The sequence below is a fragment of the Portunus trituberculatus genome, chromosome 31, assembly GCF_017591435.1.
Source record: "Portunus trituberculatus isolate SZX2019 chromosome 31, ASM1759143v1, whole genome shotgun sequence".
NCBI lineage: Eukaryota > Metazoa > Arthropoda > Malacostraca > Decapoda > Portunidae > Portunus > Portunus trituberculatus.
The window spans coordinates 26716330-26743393 of NC_059285.1; the positions used below are offsets into that span (position 1 = coordinate 26716330).

Below are 27064 nucleotides of genomic sequence, written 5' to 3' on the forward strand. Positions count from 1 at the left end.
ATATATATATATATATATATATATATATATATATATATATATATATATATATATATATATATATATATATATATATATATATATATATATATATATATATATATATATATATATATATATATATATATATATATATATATATATATATATATATATATATATATATATATATATATATATATATATATATATATATATATATATATATATATATATATATATATATATATATATATATATATATATATATATATATATATATATATATATATATATATATATATATATATATATATATATATATATATATATATATATATATATATATATATATATATATATATATATATATATATATATATATATATATATATATATATATATATATATATATATATATATATATATATATATATATATATATATATATATATATATATATATATATATATATATATATATATATATATATATATATATATATATATATATATATATATATATATATATATATATATATATATATATATATATATATATATATATATATATATATATATATATATATATATATATATATATATATATATATATATATATATATATATATATATATATATATATATATATATATATATATATATATATATATATATATATATATATATATATATATATATATATATATATATATATATATATATATATATATATATATATATATATATATATATATATATATATATATATATATATATATATATATATATATATATATATATATATATATATATATATATATATATATATATATATATATATATATATATATATATATATATATATATATATATATATATATATATATATATATATATATATATATATATATATATATATATATATATATATATATGAGATGAGAGAATGATTGGGGTGTGCAAACGGGAAGTGTGAGTAGGGAGCGCAAGCTTGAGCGCAAGTGCGGGATGGGAGCGTGAAGTTCCAGCAGAGAGTGCTTGTGTGAGCAGAGACCACATACAAAAGCGGAGAGCGGAAGTCCCATAAAAATGAGCGGATGAGCGATAGCAGAATGGTTTCGCCTGAAAGAGTGGAGGAGGACGAGCGGAGATTACTTTTGAGAGTGCTTGCCCAGCTCTGGTGAATTCATTGACTATTCAAATGGAACTTATCTGGTCCCTCTATCATTTTGCAGAGATCTTCATCCATGGAGATTTTAATATTCACCATCGGCTTTGGCTTTCCTCCCCCTTCACCGAGCACCCTGGTGAACTGGCTTTCAACTTTGCTATTCTCCATGACCTAGAGCAAATGATGCAACACCCTACTCGTATTCTTGACCGTCTTGGAGATACGCCCAACATTCTTTACCTTTTCCTTTATTTTTAATCCCTTTGCTTATGCTGTCATCCTATCTTCTCTGTTGGGCTCCTCCGGTCACAAGCTCATATCTTTATGTTGTCCTATTTCTTGAATTCCTTCTCAAAATCCCCAAACTAGAAGTACCTCTGGCGTTTTTGGTGTGCCATTTAGTGGATGTGAGTAGGTATTATGCTGTTTTTTCTTGAAATTATTACTGTTTCCGTATCGGAGATCCATTTCTGTGTGCTGAGTACAAAGGAGAGGTAATAGTGACTGGCATGGAGGCGTACATTCCTCATTCTTATTTTCACAATGACCCTTCTACTTTGGTTTAACACAGCCTATTCTTGTGGCCATAAAAGGTAATTGACCCCTCCATCACCTGAATCTCATGCACTTTATATTTCTATCCAGAATCATGCCAAGTCTGTTCTTCAACTTGCCAAACGCTCCTTCATAAATAGAAAATGTCAAAATCTGTCAAGCTCGAACTCCCATGAAGACTTCTGGCATTTTGCCAAAAACATCTCCAATAACTTTACTTTTTCATCTTGATTTATTTCATCATCCTGATGGCACCACTGCCATCTCATCTGTCTCAAGAGCTGAACTCTTCTCTTAAACCTTTGCCAAAAACTTCACCTTGGATGATTCTGGGCTTGTCCTTCCATTTACCCATCCCTCTGACTATTTCATGCCTACAATTAAGATTTTTCGTTATGATGTTTTCCATGTCCTTACTGGCCTAAACCCTTGGAAGGCTTTTGGATCTGATGGGGTCCCTCCTATCGTTCTCAAAAACTGTGTTTCCGTTCTTGCACCTTCTCTGGCCTAACTCTTTCAACTATGCCTTTCTTTCATGCTGGAAGTTTGCCTATATTCAGCCTGTTGCTAAATAGGGTGACTTCTAATCCTTCAAACTACGGCCCTATAGGTTTAATGTATTGCTTGTCTAAAATTTTTGCCTGCCCTCGTACGGTTTCCTTCTCTCTGCAAATTTATCTTCAATTTCCTTCTGACCGTTCTAGTATTGATGCTGTGGTAGACGGCCGCTATTCCTCTGCTAAATATATTAACATTGGTGTTCCTCAGGGTTCTTTAGTGTAGCCCACTCTCTTTTAATGATTAATGATCTTAACCAAACATCTTGCCCTATCCACTCTTACGCTGATGATATCACCCTACACTTTTCCAAGTCTTTTCAGAGATGACCAACCCTTCATGAAGTCAACAGATCACACAGGGATGCCACAGAACGCCTGACTTCTAATCTTTCTAAGATTTCTGATTGGGGCAGAGAAAACTTATTACTGTTCAGTGCCTCAAAAATTCAATTCCTCCATCGATCAACACGACAAAACCTTCCAGACAACTATCCCCTCTTCTTCAGTGAGACTCACTTGTCTCCATCTTCTACGCTGGATATTCTCAGTCTGTCCTTTACTCATAATCTAAACTGGAAACTTCACATTTCATCTCTTGCTAAAACAACTTCTATGAAGGTTGGCGTTCTGGGGCGTCTCTGACTATTTTTCTCGCCCCTCTAACTGCTAGCTCTGTACAGGGACCTTATCCGTCCTTGTATGGAGTACTCTTTGCATGTTTAGGGGGGTTTCATTCACAGTTTTATTAGATAGGATGGAATCAAAAGCTTTTCGTCTCATCAACTCCCTCTGACTGGCTGTCTTCAGCCTCTTTTTCACCGCCGTAACGTTGCATCCCTTGCTATCTTTTATCGCTATTTTCTTGTTAACTCTTCTACTCATATTGCTAACTTCAAGCCTCCCCTCCTCCTGTGATCTTGCTGCACAAGGCTTTCTTTTTTCTCTCACCACTATCTTGTCCAACTCCCTAATGCAAGAGTTAACCAGCATTCTTTATTCATACCTCTCTCTAGTAAACTCTGGAACTCCCTGCCTGCTTCAACATTTTAATTTTCCTACTACTTGACTTCTTTTAAGAGGGAGGTTTCAAGACATTTCTCCCAGACTTTTGCCTAACTCTCCTAACCCCTTAAGCCCCCCCCAGATGGGAACCGCCTTGTCGTGGTGGGGGGGCTTGCGTGCCCCTGTGACCTGGCGAGCTAGGCTAGAGGGGGCTTAGGCCCCTGCTCTGCTCTTTCGAGGGGGAGAGGGCTACCCATGCTAGTACGGTCGCCAGTGAGGGGCCAGACTAAATGGTTCCTACGTAGGCTGCCAGTGGAGCTGCGGAGCCACCCGCTGGAGAGATCGCCCAAGAGGGGCCGTCCTGTGCTGGATGGTTAGGTGTCCAGGCTGGGATGCTTTGGGAGGGGGGTCTCAGCTCTGTCGTGGACAAACTTTCGTATCATGTGGGACCTGTTCATCTGGCTAATAGGTTTGCTCTGTTGTCCGACGACTCAGTTGAGTCACCTGCATGAAGCGACGAGAATAATACGGACTTGACCAAACTAACCCATGTAGTGGATGTCCATTTCCCTCCTGCATCGCTTAAGCCTTTGAAGGGCATGACCAAACGGCACCGCGGCTCTGCGGAGTCGTTAGATTTAGCTCAGCCTAAGCAGTCTAAGTTTTCTCCCGGTGCACATAATCGTGAATTCTTCAGGGACCGCTCTGCTAGGGTAGCTCCAGTAGTTTCTGTCCAGCCTTCTGTGACGCCCTTCGTCTTAGATCGGGCTTCTTATGATGAGGACGGTCTAAGCATGGAGACGTCCGATAATATTGTCACAGCCGTCCCTCGTGGACCCACTGTATTGGAAAGTGCAGTCCTGCCTGATCCTCGTCCTCCGAGGACCGGTAAAAGTGATGATAGTTCACATCACCCACCGATAAGCCGAAAGGCTGCGGTCCAACGACCCGGCACATCTCAACTCCCGGTGTCTTCTCGTCGTTTCATTATTTCTAGTCAGGTCAGTCACGGGCAGCCTCAAAAGGCTCGCTCGTCCACTGCACCCAAATAGTCGTCTTCAAGCTTCTACAGTGGAACTGTAGAGGCCTTCGCGCCTCGTGGGGGGAACTCCGAGCTTTGCTGTCGGAGTTCTCTCCAGCCTGTGTAGCTCTACAAGAGACTATGATAGGTGATAGTACTTATTCTAGTCCTCCTGGCTATCGTGCCTTTTTTAACACTCCTTTCCCTGACCAGGGCCACCACGGTGGCACAGCTATTCTAGTCCGTCAGGATATACCTGTTATCCAGGTACAACTTAACTCTCCCTTCAGGTGGTTGCTGTTAAGGTCTTTATGGGACGACTGTACACCATCTGCAGTTTATATCTCCTCCTCGGCTTCCTGTCTCCAGGGGTGAGCTTGACGGCCTGGTGCGTCAGCTGACTCCGCCTTTTCTTTGTTGGGAGATTTTAACGGCCGTCACCCATTGTGGGATGAAGGTGCTAGTAATCCTCGTGGGGTTTTAATCGGTTCTTTTATTGAGGATGAGGGATGAGATTTTAAATTCTGGGATGTTACACATTTCCACAGTCCTACTGGGACTTTTACAGCTATCGATCTTTCTATCTCTACATCTAATTCTTTCCTTGATTTTAATTGGCGAGTCCTACCGGATTTACACGGTAGTGACCACTTTCCGATTTTATTGGAATCTGTGAACTCTGAGCCACAGTCCCGGCCCCAACGCTAGGTTTTAGACAAGGCAGTTTGGCCTCGATTCACAGACCTTAGCTCTTTATCCGTCCGCTGGCTGACTTTTCTACTTGTGCTGAGGCTGTTGATTATTTTACCGATTTTTTAATTTCAGTAGCGCTTCAGACAATCCCTAGGACGTCAGGTCGCTTTACTAAGCGTCCCGTTCCTTGGTGGAACGCAGCATGCACTGCAGCGGTGAAAGAGAAACGGGCAGCTTTCTCTCGTCTCCGGCGACATCGTGGGGACCCGCAGTGCCTGGAAGCTTTTCGGCGCTGCCGAGCTCGGGCCCGCCGCGTTTTGAAAGAGGCACAAAGAGCCTCTTGGAAAGCTTATGTGTCTTCCATTAATGCCCACACTCCTCTTACGGATGTCTTTAACAAAGTCCGCCGAATTGCTGGGAAGTATTCTGCTCCTCCCCCACCAGTTTTGTTGTCTGCTGGGCGAACGGTGGCAGACCCTAGGACTGTCGCCGACCTCTTCGCGGAGCACTTTGCCAGTGTTTCCCGGAGGCATCCTGCAGCCCCAGGCGCACGTCACCGCCAGAGAATGGAATCTCTCGGCATAAATTTTTCTTCCACAGGAGGGAGTCTTATAATGTCCCTTCTCTGCCTCCGAGTTGCGGACTGCTTTGTCCCAGTGTCATGACTCTTCTCCTGGCCCAGATGATATTCCTTATGCCTTCTTGCGCCACATGTCTGACAGTGCTTTTAACTTTTTATTAAATCTTTATAATATGATTTGGCATACCGGTGACTTTCCTACTTCTTGGGCTGTGGCAGTGGTTCTCCCATTTCCGAAGCCTGGGAAAGATCATCTCCAGGCTACGAATTACCGTCCTATATCTTTGACGTCTTGTATTTGTAAAGTGTTAGAAAAGATGGTAAATGTAAGACTCATGTGGTACTTGGAGAGGGGGAAGTACTTGTCATCGGTACAGTACGGCTTCCGAAAGATGAGGTCTACTACGGATGCTCTTTTATCCCTAGAGTCTTCTATTTGTGAGGCCTTTGCTAATCACCACCACCAGGTTACTGTATTTTTTGACCTGGAGAAGGCCTACGACACAGCTTGGTGTCATGGGATTTTACGTTCCTTGTTTAATTTTGGTCTCCGTGGCCACCTTCCTATTTTTATCCAGCAGTTTTTATCCAGACGTCTTTTACGGGTTCGAGTGGGGAGTGTTCTCTCCGATGCTACAGCTTTAAATGACGGTGTCCCACAGGGAAGTATTCTTAGTGTTACGCTATTCGCAGTTGCTATAAATGGTGTTATAGATACTCTACCGGATGGCGTTCACAGCTCTTTATATGTGGACGACTTGTGCATCTCTTTGCTGCTGCTAGGATGTCACTGATTGAGCGAAAGCTCCAACTGGCAATCAATCGGGTGTCCAGTTGGGCCAACATAAATGGTTTTCGATTCTCCACCTCAAAGACCGTGTCTATGCATTTTTGTCGAAATCGTGGTGTCCATCCAGATCCCGATTTATATTTAGCCAATAGACGCATCTCATGTGTGGAGGCCACTCGATATCTTGGCCTACTGTTTGACAACCGTCTTACTTGGGTTGCACATTTCCGTTCTCTTAAAGCGTCTTGCAGGACGGCACTATCCCTTCTTCGGGTTTTAAGTCACACCTCTTGGGGTGCGGACAGGGACACGTTGCTGCTTCTTCACCGTACACTTATACTTCCAAAGCTGGAATACGGCTGTGAGATCTATTCATCCGCAACGGATGCACGCCTACGCACGCTTGACCCCGTGCATCATGCTGGGGTCCGCTTGGCTACGGGTGCATTTCGGACATCTCCAATACCTAGCCTTCTAGTGGATGCTGGTTTCTGGCCGCTCGACCTCCGGCGCCAGTCTTCGATGCTCCGGTGTTGGTTTCGCACCCACCGTCTTCCTGATTCTGTCCCTTGTATGTCAATGTTGCGGGACTCGCGTTCGCAGGCGTATGACACTCGACCGAGTCTACCTAAACCTTTTGGCCTTCGAGTGGCAAACCTGATGATGGATTTGTCCATCGACCCCACTCCTGTCTACTCTTTCCGGCTCCCACGAGTTGGTTATTGGCAGCTTCCGGTTGTTTCATTATGCCCTCCTGCCATAGATGGCAAGAAGAATTTTTTGCCAGCTCTGTCCCACACACGGTTTTTAGAACACTTTTTTTTTTATCCACTCTGATGATATCCCCGTTTTTACTGATGGTTCCAAATCCGACGTAGGCGTTGGATTTAGTGTGGTTTTCCCCTCTTTTTATCGGTGTGGCAGCCTTCCTTCGGTAGTCTCCGTCTTTACTGAGCTGTCTGCCATAGTTTTAGCTTTATAGATTATTTTTACTCTCCCGGTTTCGTCTTTTACAATTTTTAGTGAATGTCGCAGTGCTCTTACTGCTCTCTCTTGCACTGTCTCCCTTAACCCTTTGATTTTATCAGCCCTGGAGTGGCTATATCTTCTTACCTAACGAGGATATCGTGTTGGGTTCTGTTGGGTCCCTGGTCATGTTGGTGTTCCAGGGAATGAACACGCAGACCGCCTCGCTAAAGAGGCAGCAAGTCGCGCTCCATCTCCTTCCCTGTTCCGTTTCGAGATATATTTCATGCAATTCGTGTGGCGATTGCAGCACTTTGGCAGAGGAGATGGCTAACGGGGGTCGCAACCTTGAAAATGGGAGAGATTACTACTTCCACACTCCTTCAGTGGACTTACACCCATGTCTGGGATCGCCGTGCACAGACTTTATTGGCGCGACTTCGTATAGGTCACACGTACCTTACACAAAGGTACCTCCTGACCAGGGACCCTCAACCTTACTGTGATGACTGCTTGGTGCCGCTTACGGTGCGGCACCTACAAGTGGAGTGCCCCAGTTTGACTGACTTAAGACACCGCTACCTCTACCGCTGTCGCGATAGAGATAGCGGTGTCTATTATATCTCAAAGGTCCTTGGACCAGAGTGTCTGGCCTAGGGCCATGACGTTTTTAAGTTTTTGGGAGAAGCTGGCCTTCTTCCAAATCTGTGAGTTTTATTTCATTATATGTATTTTAATGTTTTATTTAATTTTATTGTAGTTTTTTTTTTTGTTTTAGTTACTTTAAATTTTGTTGTTTTTACCTACTTTTAGTCATTTTATCATTTTTCTTTTAAATTTTTTTGTTTTCCATTAGGAATTTTAGCGGCGCCATATGACCTCCGCCGTTGCGGCGCCTAATTTTAAATCCCCCCTCCTAACCCCTTAAGGAACTGGCAATCAAGTGGGCCTTTTTATTTGTTTCTTTGTTGCCCTTGGACAGTTCCCCCTCTTCTATAAAAAAGAAAAGGTATGATAGACTGGACATACTGGTCGTGAAGAGAGTATATAATCAAACTAGGTCGTGATGAAAAAAAGTTTGAAGAATCCTGTATTAGGCTAACCATACACAGATATGCACACATGCGTTTAAATACCGACAACATTTTTATCAAGGCAGTATTCGTAGCCATTTAATTAATGTGATCAATGTTTTGGTGGATCTAATGTTTCACGATATTTCTATTTCTCGTTGCAATTGTCGGGCAGCAAAATACACGACCGATGGATCCATTATTTCTAGAGTTTCAGGCCCATAACTGAAAGAAATCCTGATTATCTAGTTATGTTGTTTCTTTTGAAAAGCAGAGGTCGGGATGTAGAATATGTTGCATGAATTATATTCTAACCTACCACATCAACTAAGCTACCCTGCCGTACAAACATTAACCGAAACTGCCATACAAAGGCTAACCTAACATACACTAAGCTATCCATATATTGGGTATACACTCGTGTGTTCATATACTAACAGCATTTTCATCAAGGAAGCATCGCTCAACAGCTACTAGGATTCCCATATATTCCTTCCTAATTTACTGGATATGTTATGGATTGGTTTATGTTATAATACTTACCACTGTTTTCTAGTATTTTAGTGCCTATTTTTAACGTTTGCGTGAAAGATTTATGAGAAAATATTACAAATTGAGGCTTGAAATTATTCTTGACAATTATCTACTGTCTCCAAGGGGACTGTCACTAAAATCACACATTTCGCTTTATTTACTATGGTATATATGTGTTAAGAGTCTAAAGGCGGGTTCACACGTGTCAATATGCGACTGGAATTGCATGTCGCTAGAAGTATCGACTGAGCCCGTCTAGTCGGAACATAGCGACTGAGAGGTATCGGCTGGTTACCAGTGGTTGGCGGGAAGTGAATGTAAACGAACAGCTACCCAACAAGATATTTTCCTCTGGTGATGATGATGATTGCAATCATATCAAATCATCGTAAGTATTCAATCCTCATCAACAACACCTTGCAGATAGGTAAACAGTTCTTGGACAGTGGCAGCTATCTCCTCGTACGTCGATTCGCGTAAGCTTGTTTTTTGCTGTACGATTAATTTTCAAGGTCCCATATGTGTTCTTTTTACCCTCACCAACTCCAACATCTCTGTATCTGGACACTACATTTTAAAAACTTTCTCTGTGACGTCACAACGCAAGCAAAGTCGCAAATCGACTGAACAAGGTTAGGTTTGGTTGCTAGGCACCGAAAACTCTACCGACTTGCAGTTTCAGTCGCATATTGATACGTATGAACCCGCCTTAAGTGGTTCTTCCCCTGAGGGCCAAGGAAACAGTGTAATCCTTTCTTCCTTTATTTTTTACAATTTAGTCTATATTTCGTGGGTGGTGGGCGGCTTGGAGTGGACAGATTCCCAAACACTGGTTGTACAGGAGGTTCAGAGCAGCTCCAGTTCACCATCACTGGTTGTACAGGTTCCACGTTAGTGTCAAGGAGTGGTAATGGACGTTCAAGGCAGTTCCTGCCCCATGGGTGATGGGTCAGCACACAATGCCAGCAGACAGGGCGTGAGAGGCAGCATCAGTCAGGCAGCTGCAGCCGGCAGCCTGGAACTCTGAGAACTGGTACTGCTGAGGAGGATGACTAAAAAGATACAGGGAATGAGGGATATTCCTTATGCAGTGAGACTGAAGAAAGTCAACCTGCATTCCTTAGAGAGATATAGGTTAAGAGGAGACCTGATTTATTTATTCATGTATTTAAGTGGTATAAGGGTTTTAACAAAGGGGACATAAACGAAGGATCAGTAACGGGGACAGAACAAAAAATAATGGGTTTAAATTTGAAAAGTTCAGGTTTAGGAGGGAAATGGGAAGAAACAGGTTTTCAAACAGAGTGGTTGATGAATGGAACGGACTCATTGGTCATGCTGTCAGGGCTGAGTCAATGGCGAGCTTTAAAAGATTAGATAAGTTCATGGATGGGAAGGATTGATGGAATTAGGTAGCTTTAAACCCACAGGCACTGCCTCGTATAGACCTGGCGGCCTCTTGCAGCTTCCCTCTTTTCTTATGTCTCACCAGAAAGAGAGGGAATAAAGGAAGTCTGGGGACTGGTACTGCGAACTGTGTCTCACCAGAAAAAGAGGGAGTATAGGAACTCTGGGGACTGAAAGTGATTCTCGCCAAAAAAAAAAAAAAAAAGGGATCAGGAACTAGGGGTGTAATGCAGGAGGGTTTTAAAGAAAATCATTATGAAACAAAAAAAAAAATTGAACTTTATTTTTGACAAATAGTAGCGGTAGCTGAGTTAAGACACTGGTTCTTATTTAAATTGCAATCAGGAGAATAAAAATTCACAACACATTTTAATAACTTTAATTAGCAAGAAAATAATAAATAAATAAACTGACTGAATGATATCAAGAGAACTTTTCCTCCCCACAACAACGTAAATTCAGACTTAAAATCCAGCTCACCGGAAGAGAATATATCACTCACTCTAAAGTATATACTAGAAAATAATTACATGGTATAATTCACTGCTTCACACAACATTACGGTGCTTTTCGCTTTTCATTTGCGACGTTCTTGCGCCGACATGCGCTACTCGATCACTTTATAGTTTCTTGTTTCCTCAGGGAAGAAAAAAAAAACAAACAAAAAAAAACTCACTTACCTTGTCTTTGGGTCTAAGTACACAGTTTTATGAGAGGAATGTACCATGTCTTTCAACACCACCGTCAACAAACTCACTCCACACTTTTCTATTTTCACAAGAAATAACCTATAAAAAATCACACACACACATGGATATCACTTCCGTATATCTGTCTGTATGTACGACTATCTGTCTGTATGTGTCTAATGTACACGTGCGTCGATATTATATCATAAGATTAATAATTAATAACTGGACTTAGCATTAGTACTGCGTCTCGCCAGAGGGGTAAGGGAGATGGAACTCTGGGGAGAGAGTGTTTCTCGGAGCTAGGCTAAGCCGGACTGCCCCTAGACGAAAAGGAAAGGCTTGGGCTTAATGCCTATTGACTGCACAAGGGTAATTAATGCCAGCCAGTGGCTAATCCTTAGTTTTGAAGAGCAAGCACCTCCAATCTCTCACCAAGGAACTTCCGTAGGTCAGGATAGAACTCGTGCAATAATAGCCATGAGCCGACCCCATTACCACGGAGATACCCATCCTCCCCCATCCCCGCAGACAGGAATCTACTGTAATGCGGGGGGGGGGAGGGGGATAAATAAATACTTACGATGAATAAAAGGAAGGAAAGATTATGAAAATTTTGAATAAATTCTGAATCTTTATTTTTAAAGTTATCAAGACACTGGTTATAATTTTGGAGGATTAACAGTGAATGCAAATTCACATGCTTTACAACAAATTAAAGGCATAATATTAAATGAACTTTCTCCCCACAATGACGTTCGTTCGTTTACAGTCCAGCTCACTAGAGATAGGATATCTCACTCACTGCAAAATAAAGTACACAAAAAAATCACATTATGATACAATAATTCACTAGACAGCCTCACTACTAAAAAAAAAAAAAAAACTTGTTTTTAGGCCGAAAAGCGCTGTTTATGGAGTCGTGGGCACTGTCCCCGAGAAACCGTCCAGCGCGCGCGCCTTGATTCCCGGCTCACTCTTCGCAACTCCTCCACCCAGCTGATTTGACTTCACATAAAATGAGAAATATATGATATATAATTTTGTTTTTGCGCAGGGGTTCCTTGAGATATGTCATGCATTTTAAGGGTTACGCAAAGGTAAAAAGGTTGAGAAACGCTGCCTTATTCTTTACAATACTCTCTCTCTCTCTCTCTCTCTCTCTCTCTCTCTCTCTCTCTCTCTCTCTCTCTCTCTCTCTCTCTCTCCTTATTCTTTTTCATATTTTTCTCTCCTTATTTGTTTTCGTATTCTCTCTCTCTCTCTCTCTCTCTCTCTCTCTCTCTCTCTCTCTCTCTCTCTCTACAATAACGTGGCTTCATATAATTATGTGATACCAAAACAGTTGGGTGGAGGAGCTGCGAAGTGGGAGCCGGAATGGTTTCTCGGGAACAGTGCCGATACGTGTACCAGGTGGTGACGCAATCCCTTCCATTGTTCTTAATACCACCGCCAACGCAATAACATCACTAAAGCTAACCCAACTAAGTACACACACGTGGATCAGTCACATATATCGAGAGTAGCCGTGTCTGCTCAGGCAAAGAGAGGAGCTGCATTCAGTATATATATATATATATATATATATATATATATATATATATATATATATATATATATATATATATATATATATATATATATAAATTACGTCAAACTTAATGAGCGAGTATGCGACTAACCCAAGAGGCGAAGAGAGGAATTGCACTGAATCTAGGAAATACGTCGCGCTTTGTTTCTCATGCTTAACCCCCGTGGTGGGCCCTGTTTTCTCCCCCTTCCCAAGCATTTGTCAGTCGCCAAAATAGGACTGGTGTGGAGTAACTAAAGGTGATTTTGATTACATTACTGATAAACACTTTTCTGAACAGTTCAGTTCTCCCTCTACTTACTGGAGTGAAAAATTCGTTAAAACTTCTGATTACATAGAGAGTAAATATAATGCTTTTAATTCATGACTGGCTACTATCTCTTCCTCGTACGTATTTGATGTTCGTCCATACGTCTGTATGTCTGTATGTATGGTATCCACATTTACAGCTATGACCTTAATAATTAAAAACTTAGTATTATTGTCCCCTGCACTACACCACGACCTTTTATACACCTCGGACTCCAGTTTTTTTTTTTTTTTTCGCAAGAGGGAGGTCTGCCAAGGGCAACAAGCCCCATTGGAACTGCAGGTTCCCTAAAGATTTGAAAGAATTAGCCAAAAGCCACACACACACACACACACACACACACACACACACACACACACACACACACACACACACACACACACACATATATATATATATATATATATATATATATATATATATATATATATATATATATATATATATAATATGGCTTCCGTCAAGGTCGCTCTACTGGTGATCTTTTGTCTTTTCTTACTGAATCTTGGTCATCCTCTTTTAGAGATTTCGGTGAAACATTTGCTGGCAAGTTAGATAAATTAAAAGCTTTTGTTAGAGTCGGGCACAAAGCTTTGATTTCAAAACTGCCCTCCTTCGGTTTCTATCCTCTCTGCAACTTCATCTCAAGTTTCCTTTCTGACCGTTCTATTGCTGCTGTGGTAGACGGCCACTGTTCTTCTCCTAAATGTAATAATAGTGGTGTTCCTCAAGGTTCTGTCCTATCACCCCACTCTCTTTCTATTATTTATTAATGACCTTCTTAACCAAACTTCTTGGCCTATCCACTCCTACGCTGATGATACCACCTTACATCTTTCCACGTCCTTTCAGAAACGACCAACCCTTTAGCTTGACTTCTGATCTTTCTAAGATTTCTGATTGGGGAAGAGAAAACTTAGTAGTTTTCAATGCCTTAAAAACTCAATTCCTTTATGTATGAACTCGACACAACCTTCCAGACAACTATCCCCTCTTCTTCAATGACATTCAACTTGTAGTGCTAGGGACAATAATATTAAGTTTTTAATCATTAAGGTCATAACTATAACTATGACGCACACGTGGGCATATCAGACATACAGACGCACAGACAGACGGTATTGAGACCTGTCTCTGAGAGAAAGAGAGACGGTAGGCAGCCGTGAATTAAAAACAATTAAGTCAATCGCTATAAAACCAGGACTGTCACCAACCACAGTACGTCCTCTCCCCACTCAAACGGTGTAACGAGGCCCCAAAGACAAGGTTAAATTAATGTATGTGAGGAAGTGGCACCATTTGGTACATTTCTCCCCATAAATAATGCATTGCTGCCCAAAGACAAGATGTGTTATTTTCTTGTGGAACTAGGAAGTGATCGAGTCGTGCGTGCCGCTGCGCGGATGGAAAGTTAAAAGTATCTGTGTGATGTAGTGGATTATACTATGTAATTATTTTTTTTCTTGTATTTTCTTTGTAGTGAGTGTGTATTCTCTCTCCGGTGAGCTGGACTGTAAGGGAAAACGAACGTGATTGTGAGGAGAAAGTTCTTTTAATATTATTCCATCAGTTTATCGCAAAGTTTTTTTTTATTTATATAGTTGTGTGAACCATTTCAAAATTATAACCAGTGCCTTAATTCAGCTACCGCTACCATTGTTAAAAATAAAGTTACAAATTTTTCATAATCTTTCCTTTTTCATCGTTAGTAGTTGTTAACACACACACTTATTCTTCTTACTCCCCTGCATTACCACAGGAAGAGGTAGTAGACACCTAACGAAACAATAACTTACTCCTAGTGAGATCTAAAAGCACTAGTTCAGGGGGTGCTGTGAACCTTCCACTAAAGCTAGTTTTGGTCTCGCTGTACATTTCCCTTTGTGTCTCACAACTCAAGGGGCAGTCACAGCCTGGCCTTTAAAGACAACTCTCCTTCACACAAAACTTTATGCACTTACCACACATACACCCTTCACCTGAAAATCAAAATTTAAAAGCAAAATGGGCTCCAACTACTATGCCTCGGAGTTCCCTTCTAGGGAGGGGGACCAAAAATGTCTCCAGGTCGGACTCCCCTCTTGTTAATAACCTCAAATGCCTTGACACCTTAGATCTAATTTTCAATCTGTAGAACACCACCTCTCCTCAACTAAACCTCATCTTTTCCTCACCGAAACACAGCTGTCTGAGGCAACTGACAGTAGCCCCTTCTCTGTCCCCTCCTACTTTCTCTATTCTCATTTTCATTCCAAAGCTGGATGTTGCGTCTATGTACGCAACGACTTAACGTGCTCTCGTGCCCACGCTCTTGAATCTTCCGAGATTTCCACCATCTGGCTTCGACTTAACAGTCACTCTCATACTAAATTTAGCTGTGCTGTTTATCTCTCCCCTAACTCTTCTGACTATAGTAAATTCTTCGACTACTTAACTTCCAAAGTGGAGCACATTCTGTCCCTCTACCCTTTCACAGAGATTTCCATCCTTGGAGATACGGCCAACATTCATGATGTCTTCCTCACCTATAATCTTTCTGCTTATGCTGTCTCCCTTTCATCTCCGTTGGGCTCCTCCGATCACAGTCTCATTACTGTATTTTGTCCTATTTCTCCAATCCCTCTACAGGATCCCCCAAAGCAGAGGTGCCTCTGGCATTTTCCTTCTGCCAGTTGGGGAGACCTGAGGAGGTATTATGCTGATTTTCCCTGGAATGATTACTGCTTCCGTGTCAGAGACCCATCTCTTTGTGCTGAACGCATAACAGAGGTGATAGTGTCTGGCATGGAGGCGTACATTCCTCATTCTTTATCTCAACCTAAACCTTCTAAACCTTGGTTTAACTCAGCCTGTTCTCGTGCTATACATGATAGAGAGGTTGCCCACAAAAGGTACTTGAGTCTTCCATCTCCTGAATCTCACGCACTTTATATTTCTGCCCGGAATCATGCCAAGTCTGTTCTTCAACTTGCCAAACACTCCTTCATAAATAGAAAATGTCAAAATCTTTCAAACTCAAACTCCCTCGAGACTTCTGGCATCTAGCCAAAAACATCTCAAATAACTTCTCTTCTTCTTTCCCTCCTTTATTTCATCCTGATGGCACCACTGCCATCTCTTCTGTCTCTAAAGCTGAACTCTTCTCTCAAACCTTTGCTCACAACTCCACCTTGGATGATTCTGGGCTTGTCCTCTCTCTCCTCCTCCCTCTGACTATTTCATGTCTACAATTAAAATTCTTCGTAACGATGTTTTCCATGCCCTCGCTGGCCTAAACCCTCGGAAGGCTTATGGTCCTGATGGGGTCCCTCCTATTGTTCTCAAAACTGTGCTTCCGTGCTTGCACCTTGCCTGGCCAAACTCTTTCAACTTTGTCTATCTACTTCTACCTTTCCTTCCTGCTGGAAGTTTGCCTACATTCAGCCTGTTCCTAAAAGGGTGACCGTTCTAACCCCTCAAACTACCGTCCTATAGCTTTAATCTCTTGCTTGTCTAAAGTTTTTGAATCTATCCTGAATAGGAAGATTCTCAAACATCTGTCACTTCACAATCTTCTGTCTGATCGCCAGTATGGCTTCCGTCAAGGTCGCTCTACTGGTGATCTTCTGGCTTTCCTTACTGAGTCTTGGTCATCCTCTTTTAGAGATTTCGGTGAAACTTTTGCTGTAGCGTTAGACATATCAAAAGCTTTTGATAGAGTCTGGCATAAAGCTTTGATTTCAAAACTGCCCTCCTACGGCTTCTATCCTTCTCTCTGCAACTTTATCTCAAGTTTCCTTTCCGACCGTTCTATTGCTGCTGTGGTAGATGGCCACTGTTCTTCTCCTAAATCTATTAATAGTGGTGTTCCTCAGGGTTCTGTCCTGTCACCCACTCTCTTTCTATTATTCATTAATGACCTTCTTAACCAAACTTCTTGCCCTATCCACTCCTACGCTGATGATACCACCCTACATCTTTCCACGTCCTTTCAGAGATGACCAACCCTTCAGGAAGTCAACAGATCACGCAGGGACGCCACAGAACGCCTGACTTCCGATCTTTCTAAGATTTCCGATTGGGGCAGAGAAAATCTAGTAGTTTTCAATGCCTCAAAACTCAATTCCTCCATCTATCAACTCGACACAACCTTCCAGACAACTATCCCCTCTTCTTCAATGACACTCAACTGTCTCCCTCTTCCACAATGAATATCCTCGGTCTGTCCTTTGCTCATAATCTTAACTGGAAACTTCACATCTCATCTCTTGCTAAAACAGCTTCCATGACTTTAGGTATTCTGAGGCGTCTCTGCCAGTTTTTTTCACCCCTCCAACTGCTAACTCTGTACAAGGGCTTTATCCGCCCTTGTATGGAGTACTCTTCGCATGTTTGGGGGGTTCCAGTCACACAGTTTTACTAGATAGGATGGAATCTAAAGCTTTTCGTCTCATCAACTCCCTCCTCTGACTGTCTTCAGCCTCTTTCTCACCGCCGAAATGTTGCATCTCTTTCTATCTTTTATCGCTATTTTCATGCTAACTGCTCTACTGATCTTGCTAACTACATGCCTCCCCTCTTGCTGCGGCCTCGCAACACAAGGCTTTCTTCTTCCTCTCATCTCTATTCTGTCCAACTCTCTAATGCAAGAGTTAACCAGTACTCTCAATCATTTATCCCTTTCACTGGTAAACTCTGAAACTCCCTCCCTGCATATGTATTTCCGACTTCCTACAACTTGTCTTTTTTAAGCAGGCGGTATCGAGACATTTCCTCCCCAATTTTGGCTGACGCTTTACCACTTTTTAGAGAGCCAGCACTCAAGTAGGCCTTTTTTTTAATATTTTCTTTTTTTTGCCCTTCGCTGGCTCTCTCCCCTACATAAAAAAAAAAAAAAAAAAAAATTCAAACTGTCCCCTCTTCTACACTGAATATCCTCGGTCAGTCCTTTACTCATAATCTTAACAGGAAACTTAACAGCTCATCTCTTGCTAAAACAGCTTCTATGAAGTTAGGCGTTCTGAGGCGTCTCCGCCAGTTTTCTCGCACCTCCAACTGCTAACTCTATGCAAGGACATTATCCGTCCTTGTAAGGAGTACTCTTCACATGTTTGGGGACGGTTTCACTCATACAGTTTTATTAGATAGGATAGAATCATCAACTCCCGTCTTCTGACTGACTGTCTTCAGCCTCTTTCTCACAGCCGGAATATTGCAGTTCGTTTTGTCTTTTATCGTTATCTTCATGCTAACTGCTCTATTGATCATGCTAACAGCATGCCTCTTCTCCTCCTGCGGCTTTGCTGCACAAGGCTTTCTTCTTCCTCTCATCCTATTCTGTGCAACTTCTAACGCAAGAGTTAACCAGTATTCTCATTCATTCATACCTTTCACCTATCGAACTCCCTGCTTGTTTCTGTATTTCCATCTTCCTATAACTTGACTTCTTTAAGAGGGAGGTTTCAAGAAATTTTCTCTAGCCATTGGCTAATTTCTTTAAAATCTTTTAGAGAACCCGTAGTTTCAATGGGCCTTTTCTTTTCAATGTTTAGTTGCCCTTGGCAGATTTCCTCTTGTATATATATATATATATATATATATATATATATATATATATATATATATATATATATATATATATATATATATATATATATATATATATATATATATATATATATATATATATATATATATATATATATATATATATATATATATATATATATATATATATATATATATATATATATATATATATATATATATATATATATATATATATATATATATATATATATATATATATATATATATATATATATATATATATATATATATATATATATATATATATATATATATATATATATATATATATATATATATATATATATATATATATATATATATATATATATATATATATATAGATAGATAGATAGATAGATAGATAGATAGATAGATAGATAGATAGATGGATAGATAGATTATAGATAGATAGATAGATAGATAGATAGATAAAAATATTAATTATAGATAGGCAGATAGATAGATAGAGATTGTAAATAGAAATAGAGATTATAGAAAGAGATTATAGAAAGATTATAGACAGTGATAGACAGAGATTATAGAGATTATAGTTAGAGGTATATATATATATATATATATATATATATATATATATATATATATATATATATATATATATATATATATATATATATATATATATATATATATATATATATATATATATATATATATATATATATATATATATAGATAGATAGATAGATAGATAGATAGATAGATAGATAGATAGATAGATAGATAGATAGATTATAGATAGATAGATAGATAGATAGATAGATAGATAGATAAAAATATTAATTATAGATAGGCAGATAGATAGATAGAGATTGTAAATAGAAATAGAGATTATAGAAAGAGATTATAGAAAGATTATAGACAGTGATAGACAGAGATTATAGAGATTATAGTTAGAGGTATAATATATATATATATATATATATATATATATATATATATATATATATATATATATATATATATATATATATATATATATATATATATATATGGGAGAGGGAAGGCTGCCAAGGGCAACAAAATGTTAGAAAAAAAAGGACCACTGTAACTGCAGGTTCCCTAAAAGGTCCAAAAGAGTCATCCAAAAGCCAGGGACAAATATCTTGACACCTCTCTCTTAAAACAAGTCAAGTCGTAGAAAGAAATACAGGACCAGGTAAGGAGTTCCAGAGTTTACCAGTGAATGGTATGAATGATAAAGAGTACTAGTTAATTCTTGTATTAGAGGGTTGGACAGAATAGGGATGAGAGGAAGAAGAAAGCCTTGTGCAGCGAGGCCGCAGGGAGGATACAGTTAGCAAGATCAGTAGAGCAGTTAGCATGAAAATAGCGATAAAAGATAGAATGAGATGCAACTTTTCGGCGGTGAGAAAGAGCCTGAAGACAGTCAGTCAGAGGAGGGGAATTGATGAGTAAAAAAGCTTTTGATTCCACCCTATTTAATAAAGCTGTATGAGTGGAATCCGCCCCCTCCTCCTCCAGAAACTCCATTCAAGGACGAATAAGGCCCTTGTACAGAGTTAGCGGTTGGAGGAGCGAGAAGAACTGGCGGAGACGCCGCAGAACGCCTAATTTTCATAGAAGCCGTTTTAGCCAGAGATGAGATGTGAAGTTTTCAGTTAAGATTATGAGTAAAGGATACACCGAGAATATTCAGTGTGGAAGATAGAGACAGTTGAGTGTCATCGAAAAAAAAGAGCATAGTGTTATGGAAGGTTGTGTCGAGTTAATAGATGGAGAAATTGAGTTGTTGAGGCATTAAAAACTATTAAGTTTTCTCTGCTCCAATCAGAAATCTTAGAAAGATCAGAAGTCAGGTGTTCGATGGTGTCCCTGCGTGATCTGTTGATTTCTTAAAGGGTTAGTCGTCTCTGAAAGTATGTGGAAAGATGTAGTGTGGTAACATCAGCGTAGGAGTGGACTGGGCAGGAAGTGTGGTTAAGAAGGCCATTAATGAATGTTAGAAAGAGAGTGGGTCATAGGACAGAAACCTGAGGAACACCATTATTAACAGATTGAGAAGAGCAGTGGCCGTCTACCACGGTTGCAATAGAATGGAAAGGAAACTTGAAACAAAGTTGCAGAGAGAAAGATAGAAACCATAGGAGGGCAGCTTGGAAATCACAACTTTGTGTAAGACTTTATCAAAAGCTTTTGATATGTCTAACACGACAGCAAAAGTTTTACCGAAATCTCTGAGAGATGATCAAGGCTCAGTAAGGAACGCCAGAAGATCACCAGTAGAGTGACCTTGACGGAAGCCATACTGGCGATCAGATAGAAGATTGTGAAGTGACATGTTTAAGAATCTTCCTTTTGAGGATAGATTCAAAATGTTTAGACAAGCAAGAGATTAAAGCTATAGGGCTGTAGTTTGTTGGATTAGAACGGTCACCCTTTTCAGGAACAGGCTGAATGTAAGCAAACTTCCAGCAAGAAGGAAAGGTAGAAGTCGATAGGCATAGTTGAAAGAGTTTAGCCAGGTAAGGTGCAAGAACGAAAGCACAGTTTTTGAAAACAATAGGAGGGACCCCATGAGGTCCATAAGCCTTCTGAGGGTTTAGGCCCGAGAGGGCATGGAAAACATGTTTAGGAAGAATTCTGACTGAAGACATGAAATAGAGGGAGGAAGAGAGGAGGGACAAGCCCAGAATCATCCAAGTTGGAGTTGTTAGCAAAGGTTTAAGAGAAGAGTTCAGCTTTAGAAACAGATGAGATGGCAGTGGTGCCATCAGGATGAAATAAAGGAGGGAAAGATGAAGAAGTAATGTTATTGGAAATGTTTTTGGCCAGATGCCAGAAGTCATGAGGGGAGTTAGTTTGAAAGATTTTAACATTTTCTATTTATGAAGCAGTGTTTGGTAAGTTGAAGAACAGACTTCGCATGATTCCGGGCAGAAATATAAAGTGCATGAAATTCAGGAGATGGAAGGCTCAAGTATCTTTTGTAGGCAACCTCTCTGTCATGTATAGCAAGAGAACAGGCTGTATTAAACCAAGATTTAGAAGATTTAGGTTGAGATAAAGAATGAGGAATGTACGCCTCCATGCCAGACACTATCACCTCAGTTATGCGTTCAACACAAAGAGAAGGGAGAGGAAAGCCAAAGCTGGTGGTAAACATTGAACTTGCTAAGAATGGAGATCTCTGCAAATGGGTAGAGGTACAGAATATGTTCCATTTTGGAAATTAAGTAATCAAAAAATTTACTATCGTCAGACGAATTAGGGGAGAAATAGACAGCACAGATAAATTTAGTTAAAGAGTGCCTGTTGAGTCTAATTCAGATGATGAAAAACTTAGAAAATTTAAGAGCATGGGCACAAGAGCAAGTTAAGTCGTTTGCATGCACATGGACGCAACATCCAGCTTTGGAACGAAAATGACAATAGAAAAAGTAGGAGAGAACAGAGAAGGGATTACTGTCAAGAGCCTCAGACAACTATGTTTCGGTGAGGAAAAGAAGATGAGATTTAGTAGAGGAGACGTGGTGTTCCACAAATTGAAAATTAGATCTAAGACCGCGCGACTGTCCCAGAAGTCTTTGTAGAAAAAGTTGAAGGAGGTGTCAAGACATTTTGGATCGCTAACGAGAGGGCAGTCCGACCTAGGAACATATCTGGTCCCTTCCCAGTAAGGGACCCTGAGGCTGGATTTGGAATCGCCATTGTTTAAATTTTGAATTATAAGTGATTAGTGTGTATGTTGTAAGTGCAAGTAGTTTTGTGTGAAGAAGGAGAGTTGTCTTTAGAGGGCAGGCTGTGACTGCCCACTAAAGACAAAGTTTATCCTACCTAATAACTATTTCTGTTTAAACCCAACATTAAAGTGGTAATTTGTGTAAAATTATTATCTAAGACAGGCACTCACTTTCGCCAAGTTTCACTACGTGGTATTCATTCCCTGAATTAACATTTTTCACGTTATTCACTTTATTATGGCTAGTATTTCAAGGTCTTACTACCATATAACAAAATTTAACACAAACCACGCCACTCTAAACCCAATATTAAGCTTACTATTTGTGAAATAATTAGCCAAGAGATGCACTTATCTCCGCTCCCAAAGCGGAGGAGTTGTCTACGCTCCAAAATCGCACTTATCACCTTATTTATTTTACTATGAGTATTATTTTAAGATATCCCTGCCCTATAAATAGTTTTGAAGAAAATCACATCACTATAAACCCAATATTAAGCTTACAATTTGTGTATTCATTTTTCAAGAGACGCACATACCTCTGCTGCTGCTGCTGCTGCTACTCCTAAAGGCGCCTCTGACTTCCCAAGCCTACCTCGACACTCTCCTTAGCACAAAGGCGCTTAGGCCACCATTTTCAAAGATGGCGGTGCCCAGCAGAATATTTGGGTATGCGCCTTTTGGGGGAAAGGCGCTTAGGAAAGGCACCTAACGGCCAAAGGCACCTTTAGATATTTTGAGTTTGTGGCCCCAGATTTGGTTTTGGCCTCTCAGTGTTCGTTCGGTCTCGCTGGTGTAGTTACTGGTCAGTTCCAAGTTCTGCTGTCTTATATGCTGTAAATGATGTACCATTCCTTTTAATTTATCTGCAATCAAAATTTATCCTTTACTTAATCTAATTAAATGTTTAATAACAATACAATAAAAAAACTATAATATAACTTTAATCCTTGATCAGTTTGAAAGCAAACGTTAAAGGGACACACACACACACACACACACACACACACACACACACACACACACACACCTTAATGATTGTTTTCCTCCTCAGTATGCGACTGTCAATGATCCTGGTGTGGGTAGCACTGGCGTGGATGGCCATATGTGGAGTGAGTGCAGAGCCTGAAAAGGAACCCCAGCTTGATGCCTTGGCTGATCCAGACCCAGGAAGGGAACGGAGGCAGCTGTGTGAGTGCTGTAACAGGATTCTTGCTATACTCAGACTAGCGTTGTCAAGTTTGAAGTGTGACGCTACCGTTTCAGTTATACACCTGAGATATACTATTTTACAAAATTGTGCCGTTTTGAATGCAGGAATACATTCTGATATATTTTTGTTTCTATATTCACTTCTGAGTTCAACTTCTGATAACTGTTTGTGAACTATAGTAATAATCAATTCCAGCGATTAATTAATTTGTAAATTTATGTAACATAAGTAAGCCTTATGTTACTTAGTGTCTCATTCTGCAGAAAGGTTACATGGTTTCTGTAACAACCGGATTGATGCTGAACACTGTGTATGCTCGCTTTTGATCATTACTATTTTTCAATTTATTTATCTATTTATTTATTCATAAATATTTATTCATAAGTTCTTATTTTTCATTTATTTTTCTAAATTTAAATATCACGTAACTATTTGTTATTGATTACGGAAAAAAATATCATATAATGAATACGTTTAGTGTGTTTAAGAAAATTTTTCCTAAGTACAGTAGTAATAATATAATTCCTGTTTGAAGTGTGATAAATCACCAAAGCATATTCATCTAACAATAGGTGCCTGGGACACATAATCTGCTAGACAAGAACTATTATATATATACATATATATATATATATATATATATATATATATATATATATATATATATATATATATATTTTTTTTTTTTTTTTTTTTTTTTTTTTTTTCATAAGCTTTTACAACTGTAAAACAACACAGCATGGTTTGTACAGTGTCAGCAAAGTTGAACGTTAGTGGTCTTCCTCAACGAGAAGTATACATTTAAATTTTCTAATTTTATTCATAGAAAATGTTAAAAATAATAATTCATTAATATTATCTTACCAATTATAGATACATAATGGTAGCATTTAACATGATATTTTCATGATAAATTGGACATCGTACATGATTTACATAAAATATTGTATTGCATGCATATTATAGAACCCAAATATGGGTTTTCATATAGGAATCACATTTTTTTTTTTTTTTTTTTTTTTTTGAGGGGCCCAGCCTTCACCTTAAACTGGGGTATTAGGCCATTTTAATTATTTTTTGTTAAATTATTAGCGTGATATATTTTTATGTTTTATTGTATATGTAACCTTACTGCATATTGATTATTGTTTTTTACTATTTTCTGCTAGTTTTATTTATTCATTAATTTTTTACATATATATTTATTAATTTTTATTTATCTATTTTTTTTTCTTAATAAGCAATTTGATAGAAACTCATTCATTACTTCACAGACGCTTTACTGATGCAAACTATTTGTGCAAAATATAGTCTCCCAAGCCAACACTAAAATAACTGTGCTGCTATGTACAATATTGACAAACGTACAATATATACCCCCCAGTAAACACAAATGTACATTAATCATGTATGGAATCTTCTGCTTAGCGGTTTCATGCCACCATGTTGGGGATATGAGTTCCATTGTGTGCCTCTGCCAATAGTCCCTAAAACACCACCACCAGGGCTGCTGCACGGAGGAGAGGCTAAGTGCCAACAGCATCTGGCTCATTGCCGTCCCCAAGAGAAGCGCCGGCTGAGTGCTCACCGTAGACACTCCAAGCATGTATAGTAGTAGTGGCACTTGGTGCCACCTAGCATGCGAGGACAGTGGTATCTCTTTGCCCATTTCTCAAACCACGGCTGGGCCCGCCAGGATGGAGCTAAACAGGCAGACCTGAAAGGAGAAGGATCTGACGGCCTGCCTTACTCCCAGGAGTTCCAGTCCTCCTTGAAGGTGTCCAGTCCCTATTGTGCAGACAACAAGGCTTCTGCATGGAAGTGAGAGCAAACATGTCCCAGTTCACTTTGAACCCCACGTCTGTGAACATCCCTAACGTCATCACCACGTTCCTCCTTGGTGGGCGAACATATCAACCAGTCGTCTAGGTACATGAGTGTTGAAACGCCCGACCCTACTAGCAGTGCGCCCACCCCCTCGCCAATTTCGTGAAGACTTGTGACACGAACAAGACTGAAGGGGAATCTGATAAACTGATATGTCTCTCTCACTACCTGGAATGTCAAAAAACTGTGAGACTGGGGATGGAGAGTTACATGGCAAGATACATCCCGACAGTACTGGGACGCTAACCAGGCTCCCTCCTGGCGTAAGGACTGGACCTGGGCCAGACACCGGTCTCGAAGTGTAGAGACTTCAAGGATTTGTTTAACGTGCTCAGGTCCATAATCATCCTCGTTTTTCCCAGGTCTTTCTTTGGCACAGTAAAGAGACAGCAGTGGCGACGGAGACGCCGTGGATGACAAAGAGGGACAGCATAGGAACTGCAGGTAAAGAAAGCATGGAATCTGTCTGGCTAGCTGAAATAAAGAGAAGGAGCTATCCTGCCCGAAGAGCTGGAGCATTATAAAAGGGGCACAGGCCCTCCAGAAGCAACACCCCAGTCCCGGTGAGGACATGGCGGACAACACTGGAGACACCACGCTCAGGGACCCTCAAAAACCCTTGGGCTAATGTCAGTGCTGTTGGGTGTGGTGCTGCTGGGGCTCATTGGAGTGAGGTTGCTATAGCAACCTCACCCCCATCCTTGTCCTGTCCTACCCTTACATCAGCTGATTTACCAGGCACTGGGCAGTAGTGAGTTCAAGGTCATCATTCATAAGAGAAGTTGATCACCAAAGCTCTGTACAGATCGATGCTGCTCACGGAACTATATGATGAACATGTCAAGTCAATAAGTGATAAGAAAGAAAACTGATATCATAATATGGCAAAATATAATGATACCTACTCTGTGAAATAATCATGTGAGAGATATAATAAACGCAACAGTTGTGTTGCCATAAAGGGAGCAAAGACAAACCTCAGCGCGTCATCACTCATACGCCACTGCCCATGAAAAAATCGCATTCAAGAATAAGAAATGTTGTTGCAACCTCTCTTGGTTCGTTTCCGTTGCAGAATTTGAAAAATCTTCTTGCACCATCGTGTTAAGGAGACTTATCTTTAAAGATGAAGAATTTTATTTTAGCATTCATATCATAACCACTAAATACAGCCGGTATAAGTAAAACGTGTTATAAACATTTCAAAGCGTCATGATTTCCTTCTCTTTGTTCCTAACAAAATTTTGAGAACATATCTGAATTGTGCAATTACTTTTCACTCTAACGGTATCAACCAAAATGTCATATCTAGTTTTTGAGGTGAGATACTACAGATAATATAGAAACATCTCTGCGATGTTGCTCATTCCGACCCAACTCTTTTCGCTTTCTCGCTTTTCAATCCGCGGGGCAGCCATCCTCTGGAGGCTGCCAGTGCGGCCACCTCCATCCACTGTCATGTATTAAAGATTCTCGCCCTCGATCTCGCCCGCTTTCTTGCTCCCAGTGCGGACGCACCCTAAGACAGGGATCACCAGCGACTTGAAGATCCGAATCTTTGTCCGTCTGCACAGGTACTGACAAGGCCAAATTCTCGTGTTGAGCGAGTCCATAACACTGTGGGCCAGGCCAATCCGCCGTACAACTTTCTTTCTCGACCCACCGTCGTTACGCAGTACACTACGAAGGTGTGTGAAGTTTTCCGAGATCTCAATGTCTTCGCCACACGCATGGACGGACTGTACTGTT

The 27064-nt window shown here is 39.9% G+C and overlaps 1 protein-coding gene across 1 annotated transcript in view; it reads left to right on the top strand.

Moving 5' to 3' along the window:
- Positions 1–27064, top strand: part of LOC123511126 — a 115220-nt gene that overhangs the window by 56269 nt on the left and 31887 nt on the right. Inside the window, exon 3 of the mRNA XM_045266748.1 lies at positions 23270–23406. Coding sequence (XP_045122683.1) covers positions 23271–23406 — 136 coding nt within the window. The 5' untranslated portion in view covers position 23270. The remainder of the gene's footprint in view (positions 1–23269; positions 23407–27064) is intronic.